Here is a 22626-nt window from a genome sequence, read left to right as displayed (position 1 = left end):
AAAGCTTAGTTCTGCTCCTAGATCTCTCCAATAAGCTCCTTTCAATTCCCATATCTATGTAGTAACCTTGGTTCCATTCTTGTGTCTATGTAGACAGCTTGCATCTGTTGCAGTATCTATGTAGGTAATAAGCTTGGTTCTGCTCCCATATCTATGCAGCAAGTTCCGTTCTGTTAGCATTTCTAAGTACCAGCCTGTTTTTAAGGGCTCCTTTCCACTTGCGAGATAAACGTCCGTGTCTCGCATGTGAAAACCAAGCTGTGGCGCCGGCACTCGGGAGCGGAGCGTGCGGCTCCATGTGTTGCTATTCCGCCGCACTCTCGGCTCTGGAGTGCTGATGCCACAGCTTGCTTTTCACATGGGAGACACGGACGTTTATCTCGCAAGTGGAAAGGAGCCCTAAAGCCTGTTAAGTTTTCTGCTTTAATGCAGCGGCTAGAGATAAGCAGGCCACAGCAACTCAAGGGCCACTGCCTTGTGTTTGCCCCCCAGGCTCAAAAGTGCCAGACAACCACTGCCTATTATACTATTTCTACTCGGTGGAAATTGATGCCACTTTAGTAGTGTGTGACAATAATTTTTTTACATGTGGACTGTCCAAGCTGGGTCTCCATCTGGTGAGTTGCCTGTGCAAGTAGGGCTCACAGACAGGCAGGACTGCACTTACTTTCAGTCAACTGTTACTTTCCTTACATTTTTCTTCCAATAGTACTGTATGAAACTGATGTTTGTGCCATCTGAGTGTGGCTAAAAAAAAAAATTGGAAGTGTTGCATGAGGTATCAGCGCTCCCAGCTAGGAAGGCTTACATGGCTACTTGAATCACCAGGTTCTCATTCAAACTTAATTTCGAAAGCTGTAAATGCTGACCCAGACCCTGATACCTCAAGCATGGCCCATGGCTGACTGCTTGTATATCATTATGAAAGGTTTTACTGTGGGTCAATTGATCAGTCAACTACGTGTGTCACTTTCCTTACATTTTTCTACCAATAATACTGTATAAAACTGATGGTTGTGCTATGTGAGTGTGGCTGGAAAAAGTTTGGAAGTGTTGCATGAGGTATCGTGATCTCAGCAAAAGAAGGCTTACACCACTCCCTTTAACAACCAGGTCCTCAATTCCAAGTTGTAAATGCTGGCCCAGATCCTGATACCCCATGCATAGCCCATGGCTGACTGCTGCTGTGCCATTTCAAATTTCTACTGTGGGTCAATTGATGACACATTTCATGGTGTTTAACCCCTTAGCGACCGCCGATACGCCTTTTAACGGCGGCCGCTAAGGGTACTTAAACCACAGCGCCGTTAATTAACGGCGCTGTGGAAAAAGTGAATAGCGCCCCCCAGAGGCCGACTTTCTCCGGGGTCTCGGCTGCCGGGGGTAGCCGAGACCCCAGAGAACATGATTCGGGGGGTTTTGAACCCACCCCGCATTTGCGATCGCCGGTAATTAACCGTTTACCGGCGATCGCAAAAAAAAACGCGATCTCTTTTTAATTTCTCTGTCTTCCGATGTGATCGCACATTGGAGGACAGAGAAAAGGGGTCCCAGGTAGCCCCCCAATACTCACCTATCTCCCCCGATGCTCCTCGTGTCTCCCGGTGGGCGCCGCCATCTTCAAAATGGCGGGCGCATGCGCAGTGCGCCCGCCGGCCGGCCCCGCGAGAATCTTTGGGGTCTCGTCTGCCGGGGGTAGCCGAGACCCCAAAGAGCATGATCGGGGTCGGTTTTAGCGACCCCTGTTTTGCGATCGCCGGTAATTAACTGTTTACCGGCGACCGCAAAAAAAAAAAAGTAAAGTGTAATTCTCTGTCCTCTGATGTGATCGCACACCAGAGGACAGAGAAATAGGGTGATTCGGGGACCCTACAATACTCACCTGTGTCCCTGGATCCTCTTGCTGCTCCTCCTGGCTGCCGGCAGAAGAAAATGGCGGGCGCATGCGCAGTGCGCCCGCCATCTGTCTCCATCTGCCGGCCGGCAGGAGAACAGCAGTTGGGGCTAAAATTAGGGTTAGGGTTAGGGGTAGGGTTAGGGGTAGGGTTAGGGTTAGGGTTAGGGGTAGGGGTAGGGTTAGGGGTAGGGGTAGGGTTAGGGCTAGGGCTAGGGCTAGGGTTAGGGCTAGGGCTAGGGTTGGGGCTAAATTTAGGGTTAGGGTTGGGGCTAAATTTAGGGTTAGGGTTGGGGCTAAATTTAGGGTTAGGCTTCTTTCACACTTACGTCGGTACGGGGCCGTCGCAATGCGTCGGCCCGACATACCGACGCACGTTGTGAAAATTGTGCACAACGTGGGCAGTAGCTGTAGTTTTTCAACGCATCCGCTGCCCAATCTATGTCCTGGGGAGGAGGGGGCGGAGTTACAGCCACGCATGCACGGTCAGAAATGGCGGATGCGACGTACAAAATAACGTTTCATTGAACATTTTTTTGTGCCGACGGTCCGCCAAAACACAGCTGATCCAGTGCACGACGGACGCGACGTGTGGCCATCCGTCACGATCCGTCGGCAATACAAGTCTATAGGCAAAATACGCATCCTGCGGGCACATTTGCAGGATCCGTTTCTTGTCCAAAACGACGGATTGCGACGGAATGCCAAACGACGCAAGTGTGAAAGTAGCCTTAGGGCTAGGGTTAGGGTTGGGGCTAAAGTTAGGGTTAGAGCTGGGATTAGGGTTAGGGTTTGGATTAGGGTTGGTATTAGGGTTAGGGTTGGCATTAGGGTTACGCTTGGGATTAGGGTTAGGGTTGGGATTAGGGTTAAGGTTAGGGTTGTGATTAGGGGTGTATTGGGATTAGGGTTAGGTTTGAGGTTAGGGTTGAGATTAGGATTAGGGGTGTGTTGGATTTAGGGTTTTGATTAGGGTTATGGTTAGGGTTGACATTAGGGTTGTTTTGGGGTAAGGGTTGTGATTATGGTTAGGGTTAGTGATTAGGATTATGGATCAGGTTGGGATTAGGGTTAGGGGTGTGTTGGGGTTAGGGTTGGAGCTAGAATTGGGGGGTTACCACTGTTTAGGTACATCAGGGGGTCTCCAAACACGACAGCCAATTTTGCGCTCAAAAAGTCAAATGGTGCTCCCTCCCTTCTGAGCTCTGCCGTGTGCCCAAACAGTGGGTTACCCCCACATATGGGGCATCAGCGTACTCGGGATAAATTGTACAACAACTTCTGCAGTCCAATTTCTCTTGTTACCCTTGTGAAAATAAAAACTTGGGGGCTACAATATCTTTTTTGTGGAAAAAAAATATTTTTTATTTTCACGACTCTGCATTCTAAACTTCTGTGAAGCACTTGGGCATTCAAAGTTCTCACCACACATCTAGATAAGTTCCTTGGGGGGTCTAGTTTCCAAAATGGGGTCACTTGTGGGGGGTTACTACAGTTTAGGTACATCAGGGGCTCTGCAATCGCAACATAATGCCCACAGACCATTATATCAAAGTCTGCATTCCAAAACGGCGCTCCTTCCTTCCGAGCTCTGCCGTGCGCCCAAACAGTGGTTTACCCCCACATATGGGGTACCAGCATACTCAGGACAAATTGGACAACAACTTTTGGGGTCCAATTTCTCTTGTTACCCTTGTAAAAATAAAAACTTGGGGGCTAAAAAATCTTTTTTGCGGAAAAAAAAAAAAATTATTTTCACGGCTCTGCATTTTAAACTTCTGTGAAGCACTTGGGTATTCAAGGTTCTCACCACACATCTAGATAAGTTCCATGGGGGGTCTAGTTTCCAAAATGGGGTCACTTGTGGGGGATTTCTACTGTTTAGGCACATCAGGGGCTCTCCAAACGCGACATGGCGTCCGATCTCAATTCCAGCCAATTCTACATTGAAAAAGTAAAACGGCACTCTTTCTCTTCCAAGCTCTGCGGTGCGCCCAAACAGTGGTTTACCCCCACATATTGGGTATCGACGTACTCAGGAGAAATTGCACAACAACTTTAGTGGTCTAATTTTTCCTGTTACCCTTGTGAAAATAAAAATTTGTGGGCAAAAATATAATTTTTGTAGAAAAAAATGCAATTTTTTTTTCACGGCTCTACGTTATAAACTTCTGTGAAGCACATGGGGGTTCAAAGTGCTCGCCACACATCTAGATAAGTTCCTTAAGGGGTCTAGTTTCCAAAATGGTGTCACTTGTGGGGGGTTTCCACTGTTTAGGCACATCAGGGGCTCTCCAAACGCGACATGGAGTCCAATCTCAATTCCAGCCAATTCTACATTGAAAAAGTAAAACGGCACTCCTTCTCTTCGAAGCTCTGCGGTGCGCCCTAACAGTGGTTTACCCCCACATATTGGGTATCAGCGTACTCAGGAGAAATTGCACAACAACTTTTGTGGTCTAATTTCTCCTGTTACCCTTGTGAAAATAAAAATTTGTGGGCAAAAAATCATTTTTGTAGAAAAAATGCGATTTTTTTTTTACGGCTCTACATTATAAACTTCTGTGAAGCACATGGGGGTTCAAAGTGCTCACCACACATCTAGATATGTTCCTTAAGGGGTCTAGTTTCCAAAATGGGGTCACTTGTGGGGGATTTCCACTGTTTAGGCACATCAGGGGCTCTCTAAACGTGACATGGTGTCCGATCTCAATTCCAGCCAATTCTGCATTGAAAAAGTAAAACGGCGCTCCTTCACTTCCAAGCTCTGCGGTGCGCCCAAACAGTGGTTTACCCTCACATATGGGGTATCGACGTATTCAGGAGAAATTGCATAACAAAATTTATGGTTACATTTCTGTTTTTACACTTGTGAAAATAAAAAAATGGTTCTGAATTAAGATGTTTGCAAAAAAAAGTTAAATGTTCATTTTTTCCTTCCATATTGTTTCAGTTCCTGTGAAGCACGTAAAGGGTTAATAAACTTCTTGAATGTGGTTTTGAGAACCTTGAGGGGTGTAGTTTTTAGAATGGTGTCACACTTCATTATTTTCTATCATATAGACCCCTCAAAATGACTTCAAATGTGATATGGTCCCTAAAAAAAAATGGTGTTGTAAAAATGAGAAATTGCTGGTCAACTTTTAACCCTTATAACTCCCTAAGGCTGGTTTCACACTTGCGTTTTTGTCTGCAGCGTTTTTTTTCAAAAAAACGCATGCGGTTTTTTTCCCTATATTTAACATTGAAAACGCATGCGTTTTTTTGTGTATGCGTTTGGTCGCGTTTTGCAACGCATGCGTTTTTTCACTGCATGCGTTTTTTTTCTAAAATGCTACTTGTAGTATTTTTAGAAGCGTTTTTTGGACCAAAAAAAACCGCATGCGTTTTCATGCGGTTTTTTTGGGTCAAAAAATGCATTGGAGTCAATGGGGACGCATGCATTTTTTGGTGCATGCGTTTTTTGCGTTAAAAAACGCATGCGTTTTTTAATTAAAAACCCTGAAAATACACTAATATGCCACCACCAAACGTAAAGGTGATAAAGGGATCCTAACCCTACCCCTAACCCTAACCCTAAGGGATCCTAACCCTACCCCTAACCCTAACCCTACCCCTAACCCTAAGAGATCCTAACCCTACCCCTAACCCTAAACCTACCCCTAACACTACCCCTAACCCTAACCCTACCCCTAACCCTAACCCTAAGGGATCCTAACCCTACCCCTAACCCTAACCCCTTAATGGTTAGGGGTAGGGTTAGGGTTAGGGGTAGGGTTAGGATCCCTTAGGGTTAGGGGTAGGGGTAGGGTTAGGGGTAGGGTTAGGATCCCTTAGGGTTAGGGGTAGGGGTAGGGTTAGGGGTAGGGTTAGGGTTAGGATCCCTTTAGGGTTAGGGTTATGATCCCTACCCCTAACCCTACCCCTACCCCTAACCCTAACTATTTCTGTTTATAGTGGTTTTTTTTACTTTTTTTTAATGATTGGCAGCTGTCACACATTTCTCAGCATGCGTTTAAAAAACGCAAACGCATGAAAAAACGCATGTAAACGCGGTAAAACGCCGCGTTTTTTACACCACATGCAAAAACGCATGCGTCAAAAAAACGCAGCGTTTGCATGCGTTTTTTCACCATGCGTTTTTTTGCGTTTTTTACCGCAAAAACGCACCCAAAAAAACGCAAATGTGAAACCAGCCTAACAAAAAAAAATTTTGTTTCCAAAATTGTGCTGATGTAAAGTAGACATGTGGGAAATGTTATTTATTAACTATATTTCGTGACACAACTCTCTGATTTAAGGGCATAAAAATACAAAGTTTGAAAATTGCAAAATTTTAAACATTTTCGCCATATTTCCGTTTTTTTCATAAATAATCGCAAGTAATATCGAAGAAATGTTACCACTAACATGAAGTACAATATGTCACGAAAAAACAATCTCAGAATCAGCGGGATCCGTTGAAGCCTTCCAGAGTTATAACCTCATAAAGTGACAGTGGTGAGAATTGCAAAAATTGCCCTGGTCATTAAGTACCAAATTGGCTCTGTCACTAAGGGGTTAACCCTAGTTTTAGCTATTTGGGAAGCTGTCACCCCTTGTTTACATTTGGTTTGGCCTATGGGCAAGGGGGTAGCAAAAGAAAGTATACAGATATTACAGCAGGGGATCACAACTGATTCTCAAAGAAAGAATACTTTGCGATCTCCTGCTGTAATGTATGTATGCTTTTTTTGTCCCACCTGCACAGAAGATGTGGTATGGTGAGACCATGTTCCTGCATGGTAAGGCACAGCCGTTACACAGTACACAGCACAGGAACATTTCATTTAATCATATCCAATTGTGGAATTTATTATTATTCCAAGATGTATTGATTAAAATCAACTTTGTTCATGGGAAAACCCCTTTAATATATGCGCACATTATGTAAAGTCAAATCCTGCACACATTATTTTGCACTGTGGAAAATGGAAATGATTCACAATCTGCTAGTAATATAAATGTGAGGAAATACAAAGTAGAGGAGGCCATTCTCAGATATCACCTATTCCTCACATGACGCTTGTTCATGCCACATGACGTTCTTTGATTCTCCTGGAAACCAGAGCATGCTGAGTCTCCCAGCAACACCGACAGCGGAGAGAGGGCCCAGCACGGATGCATCAGGTAAGTCTGGGTTTACGTGTATTTCAGAAATCGTGTTATTGGATGCACACACTGTCATGGACTGCTCAGCTGAAGGCTCGGAGATGTAAGGACGCCACTGCACAAACACCAATATTATGTCTTTCTGTCTCAGACAGCTGAGCAAACAAACTAGGGAAATGAGGATTTACTTAAGAGCATATGCTGAGAAACAGGAAGGCGAAAATAATTATCACCTAGTAAAGTAATTACCTTATAATACAATATGATATAATAACATATGCATAGATGTCACAGCGCAACCAAATTGATTAACTCTTTCAGGACCAAGACCTTTTTTTTTCTTCCCTTTGTTCCAAGAGCCATAACTTTTTTGTCTTTCCATTGACATAGTCATATAAGGGCGTGTTTTAGTTGTAGTTTTGAATGACACTATTCATTTTATCATATAACGTACTGGAAAATGGGGAAAAATTCCATGTGGACAATGATGACGTGATACCAAGCCTGTAAGGTTTTTTTTAATACACATTTTAGTGGTTAAATAAATTCTGAACCTTGTTAAAAGAAAAATGAGTGTCTCGCCATTGTCTGGACCTGTGTAAGGGCTTGTTGCATTTTGGGGCACATAGAATATTTTGCACTATGGAACACTATGGAACTAATGCAATAATATTAACCCCTTTCCGACATTGTCAGTAATACTACACCTACATGCTCTGGGCCTTATTGATGCTGGACAGATTAATACATCCACACGATCGCCGCCAGGTGTCAACTGATTTTTAACAGCTGGCACTAAGTGCCGGAAGCGGTCCCGCACCGCTCACGTTACTTTAATCCCCTAAATGCTACGATTGAACTCGCGGCATGATGCGGGATCTCGATCATTGCCATAGTGACCCGCAGTTGTCATGACGACATCCAGGGTCACCAGAGCTAGTAAAGTTGCAAGATCATGTGCAGTGCATGATCAGAAAGTTTTTCTGTCAGTGCACCGCTGACAGTTTGCATAGTATGGGGATGCTGCTGCATCCTCCTGCTATACAAGCGATCAGCCTGCAAAAAATGATAGCCAGAAAATGAAAAGGAATTCCAGCTCAACGAGGCAGTGAAAAGTAAAAACTTGGTACTTTATGTTATCATGACTAAGGGTGCCTTGTCACCTGAAACGCGTAGATAGTGTGTTTTTTATCTTCATTGTGCTGATGTTTTATCCTCTGCTTCCTATATGAAGTGAATAAAGTACCAAGTTTTTACTTTTCACTGCCTCGTTGAGCTGGAATTCCTTTTCATTTTCTGGTTCTCTCACGCCTTGACACAGCGTTTCCGTGCTCCGAGCCTCCTGGGATCATCACTATGGTGAGCTGGATTTCTCTTTTTGTTACTATAAAAAATGATAGCCCCTTATCATTTAGTGAGACAAAGTAAAAAAGTAAAAAAAAATTTACTTTTTTTTAAGTAATTGTAAAAATATTAAAAAAAATAATAATAGTAATAATAATTAAAATCAAAAGATATTGTACCCATAAATAAATATCTGGATGGAAAATAATACACTGCTCAAAAAAATAAAGGGAACACTTACACAACAGAATATAACTCCAAGTAAATCAAACTGTCCACTTAAGAAGCAACACTGTTTGACAATCAATTTCACATGCTGTTGTGCAAATGGAATAGAGAACAGATGGAAATTATTGGCAATTATCAAGATACACTCAAAGGAGTGGTTCTGCAGGTGGGGACCACAGACCACATCTCAGTACCAATGCTTTCTGGCTGATGTTTTGGTCACTTTTGAATGTTGGTTGTGCTTTCACACTTGTGGTAACATGAGACAGACTCTACAACCCACACAAGTGGCTTAGGTAGTGCAGCTCATCCAGGATGTCACATCAATGCCAGCTGTGGCAAGAAGGTTTGATGTGTCTGTCAGCGTAGTGTCCAGAGGCTGGAGGTGCTACCAGGAGACAGGCCAGTACATCAGGAGATGTGGAGGAGGCCGTAGGAGGTCAACAACCCGGCAGCAGGACCGTTACCTCAGCTTTTGTGCAACAAGAAAAAGGAGGAGCACTGCCAAAGCCCTGCAAAATGACATCCATGACGGTTAGAAATTGACTCCATGAGGATGGTCTGAGTGCCTGACGTCCACAGATGGGGGTTGTGCTCACAGCCCAACACCATGCAGGACGCTTGGCATTTGCCACAGAACACCAGGATTGGCAAATTCACCAGTGGTGCCCTGTGCTCTTCACAGATGAAAGCAGGTTCACACTGAGCACATGTGACAGACGTGACAGAGTCTGGAGATGCTGTGCAGAGTGATCAGCTGCCTGCAACATCCTTCAGCATGCCCGGTTTGGCAGTGGGCCAGTAATGGTGTGGGGTGGCATTTCTTTGCAGGGCCGTATAGCCCTCCATGTGCTCGCCAGAGGTAGCCTGACTGCCATTAGGTACCGAGATGAGATCCTCAGACCCCTTGTGAGCCCATATGCTAGTGCGGTTGGCCCTGGGTTCCTCCTAATGCAGGGCAATGCCAGACCTCATGTGGCTGGTGTGTGTCAGCAGTTCCTGCAAGATGAAGGCATTGAAGCTGTGGACTGGCCCCCTGTTCCCCAAACCTGAATCCAAATGAACACATCCGGGACATCATGTCTCGCACCATCCACCAATGTCACATTGTACCACAGACTGTCCAGGAGTTGGTGGATGCTTTAGTTCAGGTCTGGGAAGAGATCCATCCGCCGCCTCATCAGGAGCATTCCCAAGCATCGTAGGGAGGTCATACAGGCACGTGGAGGCCACTCACACTACTGAGCATCATTTCCTTATCTTGAGGCATTTCCACTGAAGTTGGATCAGCCTGTAACTTCATTTTCCACTTTGATTTTGAGCATCATTCCAACCCCAGACCTCCGTGGAATATTAATTTTAATTTACATTGATCATTTTTAGGTTTTATTGTTTTCAACACATTCCACTATGTAATTAATAAAGGTTTACAACTGGAATATTTCATTCAGTGCTATCTAGGATGTTGGATTTTAGTGTTCCCTTTATTTTTTTGAGCAGTGTATATAAACTATAAAAGTACACATATTTGGTATCTCCTTTAGTGAACACTATAAAAAATAAATAAAAAACCAGGCAAAAAACAATGCTTTATCATCTTGTCCCACAAAAAACAAGCAGCCATTCATCTCCATCAGTGGTAAAATAAAAAAAGTTATAGCTCTCAGAATAAAGTGATAGAAAAATAATTATTTTTAATTTATAAAATAGTTTTTATTAAGAAAAAGTGCCAAAATATAAAAAACTATCTAAATGAGGTATCGCATAGTACTGACCCAAAGAATAAATCTGCCTTATCAATTTTACCTCACGCAGAATGACATAAGCCCCTCCCCCCAAAAATCCTGAATTGCTGGTATTTGTTAATTCTGCCTCCCAAAAATCAGAATAAGAATAATAATCTTTATTTTTATATAGCGCTAACATATTTCGCAGCGCTTTACACACATTATAATCGCTGTCCCCGATGGGGCTCACAATCTTAGAAAGCAATCCAAAATTGTCATGTGTCTGAAAATGGTAACAATAAAAACGTCAACTTGCGCAAAAAAGAAGCCCTCCCAAGACTCTGTCGGCCCAAATATGGAAAAATTATAGCTCTCAAAATATGATGATGCAAAAAACTAGTTTTTGCAATAAAAAGCGTCTTAGTGTGTGACAACAGCGAAACACAAAAATCCAATATAAATCTGGTATCGCTGTAATCGCACCTGAAAAATAAAGTCGCCATATCACTTATACTGTGCGAGGAGCAGCGTAAAAAGATTTTGAAAGATTGCAGCAAAATGGCTTCTCACCCTCCAAAAGAAATTCAGCAAATTATCTGCTCCCAAATCCAGATTGCCCTCCCTTCTGAGCCCCATAGTGTACCTAAACCACATAAAGCTCCCACATGTTTGGCATTTCTGAAACGATGAGAGCCTGCCTAATTTACGGGTGCATGTCTCTAGAAGCATAACGTACTGGTGGCTGCAACATAATGGTTACTAAAGCGTACTTACAATTTTCACTCGGCACCATCCAGTGCTGCTTGTTTCTGTAAAATACCCATGGAGTCAAAATTGTCACTACACCTGTAGATAAATTCCTAAAGGGGTATAAGTTCCCAAATCTGGTCACTAGAGGGGGGATTCTGCTCTTCTAGCAATTAGGGGCTCTGTATATGGAGTCTGCAAACTGTTCTAGCAAATATTATTATTATTATTATTATTATTTGTTATAGCGCCATTTATTCCATGGCGCTTTACATATGAGGAGGGGTATACATAATGAAAACAAGTACAATAATCTTAAACAATACAAGTCATAACTGGTACAGGAGGAGTGAGGACCCTGCCCGCGAAGGCTCACAATCTACAAGGGATGGGTGAGAATACAGTAGGTGATCTCAGATCTCAGAATGGCTAAGTAGTACTGTACAGCCACATATGGGGTATTGCCACGTTCAGTAAAAAAAAAATTATGGTGCCATTTATACCCACTTATTGTGTGAAAATGTAAAAACTGGGGTTTATAGAAAAATTGTAGTTGTTTTTTTTTCTTCACTGCTCAATGGTATAAAATTCTGTGACACACTCTTGGTGTCAATATGATCACTGCACCCCTAGATGAATTCATTGAGAAGTGTAGTTTGTAAAATGTGGTCACATATGGGGGGTTCTGCTGTTCTGGCTCTCCCAGAGGGTCATGGCACCTGCAAACCATAACAGTAAAATCGGTCGCTCCTTCCCTTCTGAGCTTTGCACTGTGCCTGAAAAATATTTCCTGATTTCATGTAGTGTATTGGCGCACTCAGGAAAAAATGGACCTTGGTTTGCTGTAAAAAAATTTGTATTAGCCCTTAGAAAAATTAAAAACTTGGGGCTAAAGCAACATTTTAGTGGTAAAAATGTAATTTATTCTTCCTTCAACCATCAATGGTATAAAATTATCTCTGACACATATGGTGTCAATATGATCACTGCACCTCTAGATCAATTCATTGGGGAGTGTAGTTTGTAAAAGGAGTTCACATACAGGGGGTTTCTGTTGTTCTGGCACCTCAGGTGCTCTGCCAATGTGACATGGCATCCTCAAACCATTCCAGCAATATCTGAACTCCAATATGGCGCCTCTTCCCTTCTCAGCTTTGCACTGTGGCTCAAAAGCAGTATACCCCTACATATGGGAAATCGGCGTACTCAGGAGAAATTGCACTACAAATTGTATGGTGCAATTTCTCCTGTTACCCTCATGAAAATCCAAAATTTGGGGCTAAAATAACATTTTTGTGGGAAAAATGTTATTTTATTATTTTCACAGCATTATAAACTTCTGTGAGAAGCGCTTGAGGGTTCAAGGTGCCAACCACATATCTAAATACATTCCTTGAGGGTCTAGTTTCCAAAATGGTGCATTCAGAGCATTTTTACAAAGACTTATTTCTTTTCAGATTCATAATGTGTGAAACTCAGGTCTCTTCGTCCAGAGATGCTCGACTTGATCTTCTTGCTTGTCCCAAGGTGAATTTCCTAAAACATCGAGACAGGTCAGTACATTCAAAGTTAGTTTCAATAGTATTCCAAGACTGTGTGGCTGCCGCACTGAAAGCCCAGTTAACGTAGAATATTGAACTTTAGTCCTCACGGAAGCTGCCAGCTTTCAGTCATAGAGGCAGTACGTAGAGAGAGGCTGCTGTTTGCACGCCATGGCACTTTGACTGACAGCCATCTTTGCAGCGTATTACTGCAGAGACGGCTGTCAATCAACGAGCCAGGGCGTGCAAACAGCCACTTACTGTGTACTGAGCTGCGACTGAAGCTGCGCTGGCATGGCTCTCTGTCAAAGACTGTGCTCTTTTCCTCCCAGTTGCTAGGCTTTCAGTGTGGCAGCAGCACAGCTTTGATACACTATTAACCTGCAGAATAACCCCAGATCTGCAGATTAATAGCACTTGGGGACATTACAGGTTCCCTTTAAGTGCACAATGGCCACCTTCAGTTAAACTCACAATTCCTGACATTTAATCCTAGTACACATTCCCTCTCTTAGGTCAGTTAGGATCATGACTATATTTTAAGAATACGACATGTCAGAGTAATATAAGAGACAATGATTTATTTCAGTTTTTTTCCATGTGAATCAGAAGCTTACATACACATGTACAATCTCTCTCAGTGGGAAGTGGGACTTTTCAGCAGCCTCATTGTCATCACACTCAGGATTACAATGACAGATAATTATACACGGCTTATAACACAGGATCTATCATTCCCAGTAGGTGATGTCACAGCCCAACCTGCGATCACAATGACCTTTGTGCATTCTCAATAAATACGTACAAGCCACTTACTTATTTAGCAACTCTTCTGCGTGGCACGTTCTCCATGCACCATGACTGGAATAGTATTTCTTGCATACAAAACTCCAGCACTTTTGATGAATGTGACAGCTGGGCGTGGACCTGCCCTGTCCCACCCGGCTCTTCCCCAGCCCTGCCCATTTTGGCCGAGCTGATTCAGACTGGCCAGAAAACATAAGGCTGCCGTCACACTAGCAGTATTTGGTCAGTATTTTACCTCAGTATTTGTAGCCAAACCCAGGAGTGGAACAATTAGAGGAAAAGTATAATAGAAACATATGCACCACTTCTGTATTTATCACCCACTCCTGGTTTTGGCTTACAAATACTGATGTAAAATACTGACCAAATACTGCGAGTGTGACGGCAGCCTTACAGTCACAACATTTTTGTGTAATGGGGAAATGTTTACAAATTTTTTGACTTTTTAAAGTTTTTATGTAAGTTTTCTGGAGTAAAAGCTTTGATGAATTGGCCTAGTGGCGTAGTCTATTGCGGCTAATGTACAAGTGGCTTTTCTGAAATAACAGGAAGCATGAGCCTACAAATAGCCCAATTTCAAAATTGCTGAATTACTAAAATAATTTTTAACACAGATTATGAAAAAACATTAAAAATTTTTTTTTAGTAAAATCCTTTTAAACATAGATATTTGTCCAATGAAACTTCCCTTCAACAGACCGAATCAGCAGCTCATGGGCAATAGTCTGCCCCCATGATCATATGCAGAAAATATAATAAAATCTACAATTAGAAAATAAAAAGGTACTAAGATAGATGAATATATAAACTGTCAATCACCCACCCCCTAGTTATTTATATGACTGTGTAGCCCTTGAAAATATAGCCAGTTGATCCCTTTATGATGTCACAGTTCTGCTTCGCGAGCACAAAATCAGGTTTTGAAGCTGTGTCTGGAAGTGCATTTGGGCATGACGATGCTTTTAGCTTTTCAGCCTCCCACAACATTTCCTACTAGCAGCACACTCTCCTTGCTGACAGGTCAGAGGCCATGTACCAGAGCAAATGATCTGTTATTCAGCCAGCTGCTAGGTAGGGAATACTGCGGGAGGCTGAGAAGCTATGCATGTCCACGTAGTATATTGCACAGCCCACGTAGTATATTGCCCAGCTACGTATGTCACAGGTTAAGAAATAGACATATACTCAACTTCCGAGGGCCCCTTGTAGTTCGGTCACATGACCGTGATGTCATGGCAGATCCTTCTCCCATACATGGCACCGGAACCTGCCGCTTGCATGGAGCGCTCACCGGAGCGTCGCGAAAGGTGAGTATATAATGATTTTTTATTTTTTTTATTATTTTTAACATTAGATGTTTTTACTATTGATGCTGCATAGGCATAGGCAGCATTAATAGTAAAAACTTGGTCACACAGGGTTAATAGCGGCGGCAACAGAGTGAGTTACCCGCGGCATAACGCAGTCCGTTACCGCTGGCATTAACACTGTGTAAGCGGTGACTGCGGGGAGTATGGGGCGGGTGCCAGGCGCTGACTGCAGAGGAGGGACTAATCGGACTGTGGCCGTCGCTGATTGGTTGTGGCAGCCGGCGAGACCAATCAGCGACTTGGATTCCATGACAGACAGAGGCCGCGACCAATGAATATCCGTGACAGACAGAAGGACAGACAGACAGAAAGACAGAAGTGACCCTTAGACAATTATATAGTAGATATAGATATATATCTATATCTACTGTAGATAGATAGATAGATAGACACTGTATATAGAACTTCAAAATGCGATTTCTTGCTGCTGGAGCAATGCTTTGAGATCATAAAACAATCTACTGGTTGATCTCTTAAACAGTGGCACACTCATGTTAATCGTTTTGGGGGTAAAAGTTTCTGACATGTGCCCTTTCCAATAATTTAGTAATATAGGAGATTTTATATATATAATGTCTCCCTAATCTGTCTGTGATATTTTGTATTTTACTGTAATTGTTATACTCCATTTTATTATGATCTTGAATTATTTGTTTCCCTTCGGAAAACCTCTTTATTTTCGACCTCAATTGTTGCAGAATTGTTCCTCGAACCATTCCGCACTAATCGCATTTAAGACCTGTGCTGATAAATATAAATACCAGCCACTGGATTGACAATAGCACTTATTTTTTGTTACTGGGTAGTTATTATTTCTTATTATTCTGCATTTAATTACATGCTATTAGTGGCAGATCTCTTATAGAGCACAATGAGACTGTAATTACAGGTGACCCTAGCTAACAAGCATTCTAAATGCCAGAATGTTTGGAAATCCAGTAATTAGCTTGTCAGTCTCTTATGTCTATGACTACCCCCACGTCACTTGCAGCAAACACAGGAAGTCTCAAATTGCTCTCAGCACTCTCCAGGAATAGCTTTTTAATTGATGATGACCTTGCAATAATAAAGACATAGCATCATGTTACTTTTCAGTCTGGGTATACTGCGATGAAAGACCTCATTTGTCAACCGTGAATATTATGGTTGGTGTATGCATCTCTGTATTATCCATGGTTCTATTCTGTGCTGCATACACAGTGGGGAAAATAAGTATTTGATACACTTCCGATTTTGCAAGTTTTACAAAGAATGGAGAGGTCTGTAATTTTTATCGTAGGTACACTTCAACTGTGAGACAGAATCTAAAAATAAAAACCAGAAAATCACATTGTATGATTTTATACATAATTAATTTTCATTTTATTGCATGAAATAAGTATTTGATCACCTACCAACCAGCACGAATTCTGGCTCTCACAGACCTGTTAGTTTTTCTTAAAGAAGCCACTCTGCACTCATTACCTGTATAAAAGACACCTGTCCGCACACTCAATCACACTCTAACCTCTCCACCATGACCAAAACTAAAGAGCTGTCTACAGACACCAGGGACAAAATTGTAGACCTGCACAAGGCTGGGATGGGCTACAGGACAATAGGCAAGCAGCTTGGTGAGAAGGAAAGAACTGTTGGTGCAATTAATAGAAAATGGAAGAAACACAAGATGACTGTCAACCTTCCTTGGTTTGGGACTCCATGCTAGATCTTGCCTCATGGGGTAAGGATGTTTCTTAGAAAGGTCAGGAACTACATGGCAGAACCTGGTCAATGACCTGAAGAAAGCTGGGACCACAGTCTGAAGCATTAACAGAACACACTACGCCGTCATGGATTTAAGTCCTGCAGGGCACGTAAGGTCCCCCTGCTCACGCCAGCACATATCCAGGCCCATTTGAAGTTCGGCTATTACCATATGGATGATCCAGAGGAGGCATGGGTGAAGGTCACGTGCTCAGATTGAGACCAAAATAGAACTTTTTGGTCTCAACTCCACTGGCAGTGTTTGGAGGAAGAAGAAAGATGAGCAAAACCCCAAGAACACCATCCCAACCGTGAAGAATGGGGGGGAAACATCATACTTTAACCCCTTCCCGACCCATGACGCCACGTAGGCGTCATGAAAGTCGGTGCCAATCCGACCCATGACGCCTATGTGGCGTCATGGAAAGATCGCGTCCCTGCAGATCGGGTGAAAGGGTTAACTCCCATTTCACCCGATCTGCAGGGACAGGGGGAGTGGTAGTTTAGCCCGGGGGGGTGGCTTCACCCCCTCGTGGCTACGATCGCTCTGATTGGCTGTTGAAAGTGAAACTGCCAATCAGAGCGATTTGTAATATTTCACCTATTATAACGGGTGAAATATTACAATCCAGCCATGGCCGATGCTGCAATATCATCGGCCATGGCTGAAAACACTTATGTGCCCCCACCCCACCGATCGCCCCACCAGCCCCCCGATCTGTCCGGTACACTGCTCCGGCTCCCCTCCATCCAGTGCTCTGCTCCCCCCGTGCTCTTGTCCGCTCCCCCCGTGCTCCAATCACCCCCCCGTGCTCCAATCACCCCCCCTGCACTCCGATCCACCCCCCCCCGGTGCTCCGTTCCACCCCCCCGTGCTACATTCCAGCCCCCCCGTGCTCCGTTCCACGCCCCCCGTGCTCCGTTCCACCCCTCCCGCGCTCCGATTCCCCCCCCGTGCTCCGATCCCCCCCCCGTGGTCCCCCCCCACCCCATCATACTTACCGATCCAGCCGGGGTCCCGTCCGTCTTCTCCCTGGGCGCCGCCATCTTCCAAAATGGTGGGCGCATGCGCAGTGCGCCCGCCGAATCTGCCGGCCGGCAGATTCGTTCCAAAGTGCATTTTGATCACTGAGATATAATCTATCTCAGTGATCAAAATAAAAAAAATAATAAATGACCCCCCCCCTTTGTCACCCCCATAGGTAGGGACAATAAAAAAATAAAAATTTTTTTTTTTTCCACTAATGTTAGAATAGGGTTAGGGGTAGGGGTAGGGTTAGGGGTAGGGTTAGGGTTAGGGCTAGGGGTAGGGCTAGGGGTAGGGTTAGGGGTAGGGTTAGGGGTAGGGTTTCGGTATGTGCACACGTATTCTGGTCCTCTGCGGATTTTTCCGCTGCGGATTTGATAAATCCGCAGTGCTAAACCGCTGCGGATTTACCGCGTTTTTTTCTGCGCATTTCACTGCGGTTTTACAACTGCGATTTTCTATTGGAGCAGTTGTAAAACCGCTGCGGAATCCGCACAAAGAAGTGACATGCTGCGGAATGTAAACCACTGCGTTTCCGTGCAGTTTTTCAGCAGCATGTGTACAGCGATTTTTGTTTCCCGTAGGTTTACATTGAACTGTAAACTCATGGGAAACTGCTGCGGATCCGCAGCGTTTTCCGCAGCGTGTGCACATACCTTTAGAATTAGGCTATGTGCACACTGTGCGGATTTGGCTGCGGATTGGCCGCTGCGGATTCGCAGCAGTGTTCCATCAGGTTTACAGTACCATGTAAACATATGAAAAACCACCAAATCCGCTGTGCCCATGGTGCGGAAAATACCGCGCGGAAACGCTGCGTTGTATTTTCCGCAGCATGTCAATTCTTTGTGCGGATTCCGCAGCGTTTTACACCTGTTCCTCAATAGGAATCCGCAGGTGAAATCCGCACAAAAAACACTGGAAATCCGCGGAAAATCCGCAGGTAAAACGCAGTGCCTTTTACCTGCGGATTTTTCAAAAATGGTGCGGAAATATCTCACACGAATCCGCAACGTGGGCACATAGCCTTAGGGTTAGGGTTGGAATTAGGGTTGTGGTTAGGGTTAGGGGTGTGTTTGGGTTAGGGTTGTGGTTAGGGGTGTGTTGGGGTTAGGGTTGTTGTTAGGGGTGTGTTGCGGTTAGGGTTGTGATTAGGGTTATGGCTACAGTTGGGATTAGGGTTAGGGGTGTGTTGGGGTTAGTGTTGGAGGTAGAATTGAGGGGTTTCCACTGTTTAGGCACATCAGGGGTCTCCAAACGCAACATGGCGCCACCATTGATTCCAGCCAATCTCGTATTCAAAAAGTCAAATGGTGCTCCCTCACTTCCGAGCCCTGACGTGTGCCCAAACAGTGGTTTACCCCCACATATGGGGTACCAGCATACTCAGGATAAACTGCGCAACAATTACTGGGGTCCAATTTCTCCTGTTACCCTTGTGAATCTAAAAATGCTTGCAAAAACATAATTTTTGAGGAAAGAAAAATGATTTTTTATTTTCACGGCTCTGCGTTGTAAACGTCTGTGAAGCACTTGGGGGTTCAAACTGCTCACCACATATCTAGATAAGTTCCTTGGGGGGGTCTAGTTTCTAAAATGGGGTCACTTGTGGGGGTTTCTACTGTTTAGGCACACCAGGGGCTCTGCAAACGCAACGTGACACGCGCAGACCATTCCATCAAAGTCTGCATTTCAAAAGTCACTACTTCCCTTCTGAGCCCCGACGTGTGCCCAAACAGTGGTTTACCCCCACTCATGGGGTATCAGCGTACTCAGGAGAAACTGGACAACAACTTTTGGGGTCCAATTTCTCCTGTAACCCTTGGGAAAATTAAAAATTCTGGGCTAAATAATTATTTTTGAGGAAAGAAAACGTATTTATTATTTTCACGGCTCTGCATTATAAACTTCTATGAAGCACTTGGGGGTTCAAAGTGCTCACCACACATCTAGATAAGTTCCTTTCGGGGTCTAGTTTCCAAAATGGGGTCACTTGTGGGGGGTTTCTACTGTTTAGGCACATCAGGGGCTCTGCAAACGCAACGTGACGCCCGCAGAGCATTCCATCAAAGTCTGCATTTCAAAACGTCACTACTTCAATTCCAAGCCCCGGCATGTGCCCAAACAGTAGTTTACCCCCACATATGGGGTATCTCCGTACTCAGAAGAAACTGGACAACAAATATTGTGGTCAAATTTCTCCTGTTACCCTTGGGAAAATAAAAAATTGCAGGCTAAAAGATCATTTTTGAGAAAATAATTTATTTTTTTTTTATTTTCATGGCTCTGCGTTATAAACTTCTGTGAAGCACTTGGGGGTTCAAAGTCCTCACCACACATCTAGATTAGTTTCTTTGGGGGTCTAGTTTCCAAAATGGTGTCATTTCTGGGGGATCTCCAATGTTTAGGCACACAGGGGCTCTCCAAACGTGACATGGTGTCCGCTAATGATTGGAGCTAATTTTCCATTTAAAAAGCCAAATGGCGTGCCATCCCTTCCGAGCCCTGCCGTGCGCCCAAACAGTGGTTTACCCCCACATATGGGGTATCAGCGTACTCAGGACAAACTGGACAACAATATTTGGGGTCCAATTTCTCCTATTATCCTTGGCAAAATAGGAAATTCCAGGCTAAAAATCATTTTTGAGGAAAGAAAAATTATTTTTTATTTTCATGGCTCTGCGTTATAAACTTCTGTGAAGCACATGGGGGTTTAAAGTGCTCAATATGCATCTAGATAAGTTCCTTGGGGGGTCTAGTTTCCAAAATGGGGTCACTTGTGGGGGAGCTCCAATGTTTAGGCACACAGGGGCTCCCCAAACGCGACATGGCGTCCGCTAACAATTGGAGCTAATTTTCCATTCAAAAAGTCAAATGGCGCGCCTTCCCTTCCGAGCCCTGCCGAGTGCCCAAACAGTGGTTTACCCCCACATATGAGGTATCGACGTACTCGGGAGAAATTGCCCAAAAAATTTTATGATCCATTTTATCCTACTGCCCATGTGAAAATGAAAAAATTGAGGCGAAAAGAATTTTTTTGTGAAAAAAAAGTACTTTTTCATTTTTACAGATCAATTTGTGAAGCACCTGAGGGTTTAAAGTGCTCACTAGGCATCTAAATAAGTTCCTTGGGGGGTCTAGTTTCCAAAATGGGGTCACTTGTGGGGGAGCGCCAATGTTTAGGCACACAGGAGCTATCCAAACGCGACATGGTGTCCGCTAACGATGGAAATAATTTTTCATTCAAAAAGTCAAATGGCGCTCCTTCCCTTCCGAGCCTTACCATGTGCCCAAACAGTGGTTTACCCCCACATGTGAGGTATTGGTGTACTCAGGAGAAATTGCCCAACACATTTTAGGATCCATTTTATCCTGTTGCCCATGTGAAAATGAAAAAATTGAGGCTAAAAGAATTTTTTTGTGAAAAAAAAGTACTTTTTCATTTTTACGGATCAATTTGTGAAGCACCTGGGGGTTCAAAGTGCTCACTATGCATCTAGATAAGTTCCTTGGGGCGTCTAGTTTCCAAAATGGGGTCACTTGTTGGCGAGCTCCAATTTTTAGGCACACGGGGGCTCTCCAAACGTGACATGGTGTCCGCTAAAGAGTGGAGCCAATTTTTGATTCAAAAGGTCAAATGGCGCTCCTTCCCTTCCAAGCCCTGCCGTGCACCCAACCAGTGGTTTACCCCCACATATGAGGTATCAGCGTACTCACGACAAATTGTACAACAACTTTCGTGGTTCAGTTTCTCCTTTTACCATTGGAAAAATAAAAAAATTGTTGCTAAAAGATAATTTTTGTGACTAAAAAGTTAAATGTTCATTTTTTCCTTCCATGTTGCTTCTGCTGCTGTGAAGCACCTGAAGGGTTAATAAACTTCTTGAATATGGTTTTGAGTACCTTGAGGGGTGCAGTTTTTAGAATGGTGTCACTTTTGGGTATTTTCAGCCATATAGACCCCTCAAACTGACTTCAAATGTGAGGTGGTCCCTAAAAAAAATGGTTTTGTAAATTTCGTTGTAAAAATGACAAATCGCTGGTCAAATTTTAACCCTTATAACTTCCTAACAAAAAAAAATTTTGTTTCCAAAATTGTGCTGATGTAAAGTAAACATGTGGGAAATGTTATTTATTAACTATTTTGTGTCACATATCTCTCTGGTTTAACAGAATAAAAATTCAAAATGTGAAAATTGCGAAATTTTCAAAATTTTCGCCAAATTTCCGTTTTTATCACAAATAAACGCAGAATTTATTGACCTAAATTTACCACTAACATTAAGCCCAATATGTCACGAAAAAACAATCTCAGAACCGCTAGGATCCGTTGAAGCGTTCCTGAGTTATTACCTCATAAAGGGACACTGGTCAGAATTGCAAAAAACGGCAAGGTCTTTAAGGTCAAAATAGGCTGGGTCATGAAGGGGTTAAGGCTGATTTTCCGCAAAGGGGACAGGATGACTGCACCGTATTGAAGGGAGGATGGATGGGGTCATGTATCTCGAGATTTTTTACCAAAAACCTTCACCCTCAGTAAGAGCATTGAAGACTGGTCGTGGCTCGGTCTTCCAACATGACAATGACCCAAAGCACACAGCTAGGGCAAGTAAGAAGCTTTTCAAGGACCTGGAGTGGCCTAGCCAGTCTGATCTCTGTAGTTGCAAACAAAGGTTTCTCTACCAAATATTAAGTTCTGTTTTTCTATTGTATCAAATACTTATTTCATGCAATAAAATGCAAATTAATTTGTAAAAATCATTCAATATGATTTTCTGTTTTTTTATTGTTAGATTCTGTCTCTTACAGTTGCAATGTACCTATGATAAATATTACAGACCTTTCCATTCTTTGTTGGTGGGAAAACTTGCAATATATCAAATACTTATTTTCCCTTCCGTATCTCTGATTTTGCCTAGTACAAATCATTACAAATGATGCCATCCCTTAGTAATACGTATACAGCTAGCTGGTCACCCTGAAAGCTCACTATGCTTTTTATTACTTTTAGGCTATATTCACACAAATAAAGGGCCGTTAGTGCAAA

At 43.4% G+C, this 22626-nt stretch overlaps 1 protein-coding gene across 1 annotated transcript in view; it reads left to right on the top strand.

Moving 5' to 3' along the window:
- The first annotated feature begins 6920 nt into the window (after positions 1-6920).
- Positions 6921-22626, top strand: part of SPMAP2 (sperm microtubule associated protein 2) — a 216020-nt gene continuing 200314 nt past the window's right edge. The window contains exons 1-2 of the mRNA XM_069745532.1: positions 6921-7063; positions 12549-12644. Of these exons, the coding sequence (XP_069601633.1) occupies positions 12556-12644 (89 nt within the window). The 5' untranslated portion in view covers positions 6921-7063; positions 12549-12555. The remainder of the gene's footprint in view (positions 7064-12548; positions 12645-22626) is intronic.

The sequence above is a fragment of the Ranitomeya imitator genome, chromosome 1 (genome assembly GCF_032444005.1).
Source record: "Ranitomeya imitator isolate aRanImi1 chromosome 1, aRanImi1.pri, whole genome shotgun sequence".
Lineage (NCBI taxonomy): Eukaryota > Metazoa > Chordata > Amphibia > Anura > Dendrobatidae > Ranitomeya > Ranitomeya imitator.
Note: the sequence above shows the minus strand (reverse complement) of the source record. Positions and strands in the feature narration are given on the sequence as shown.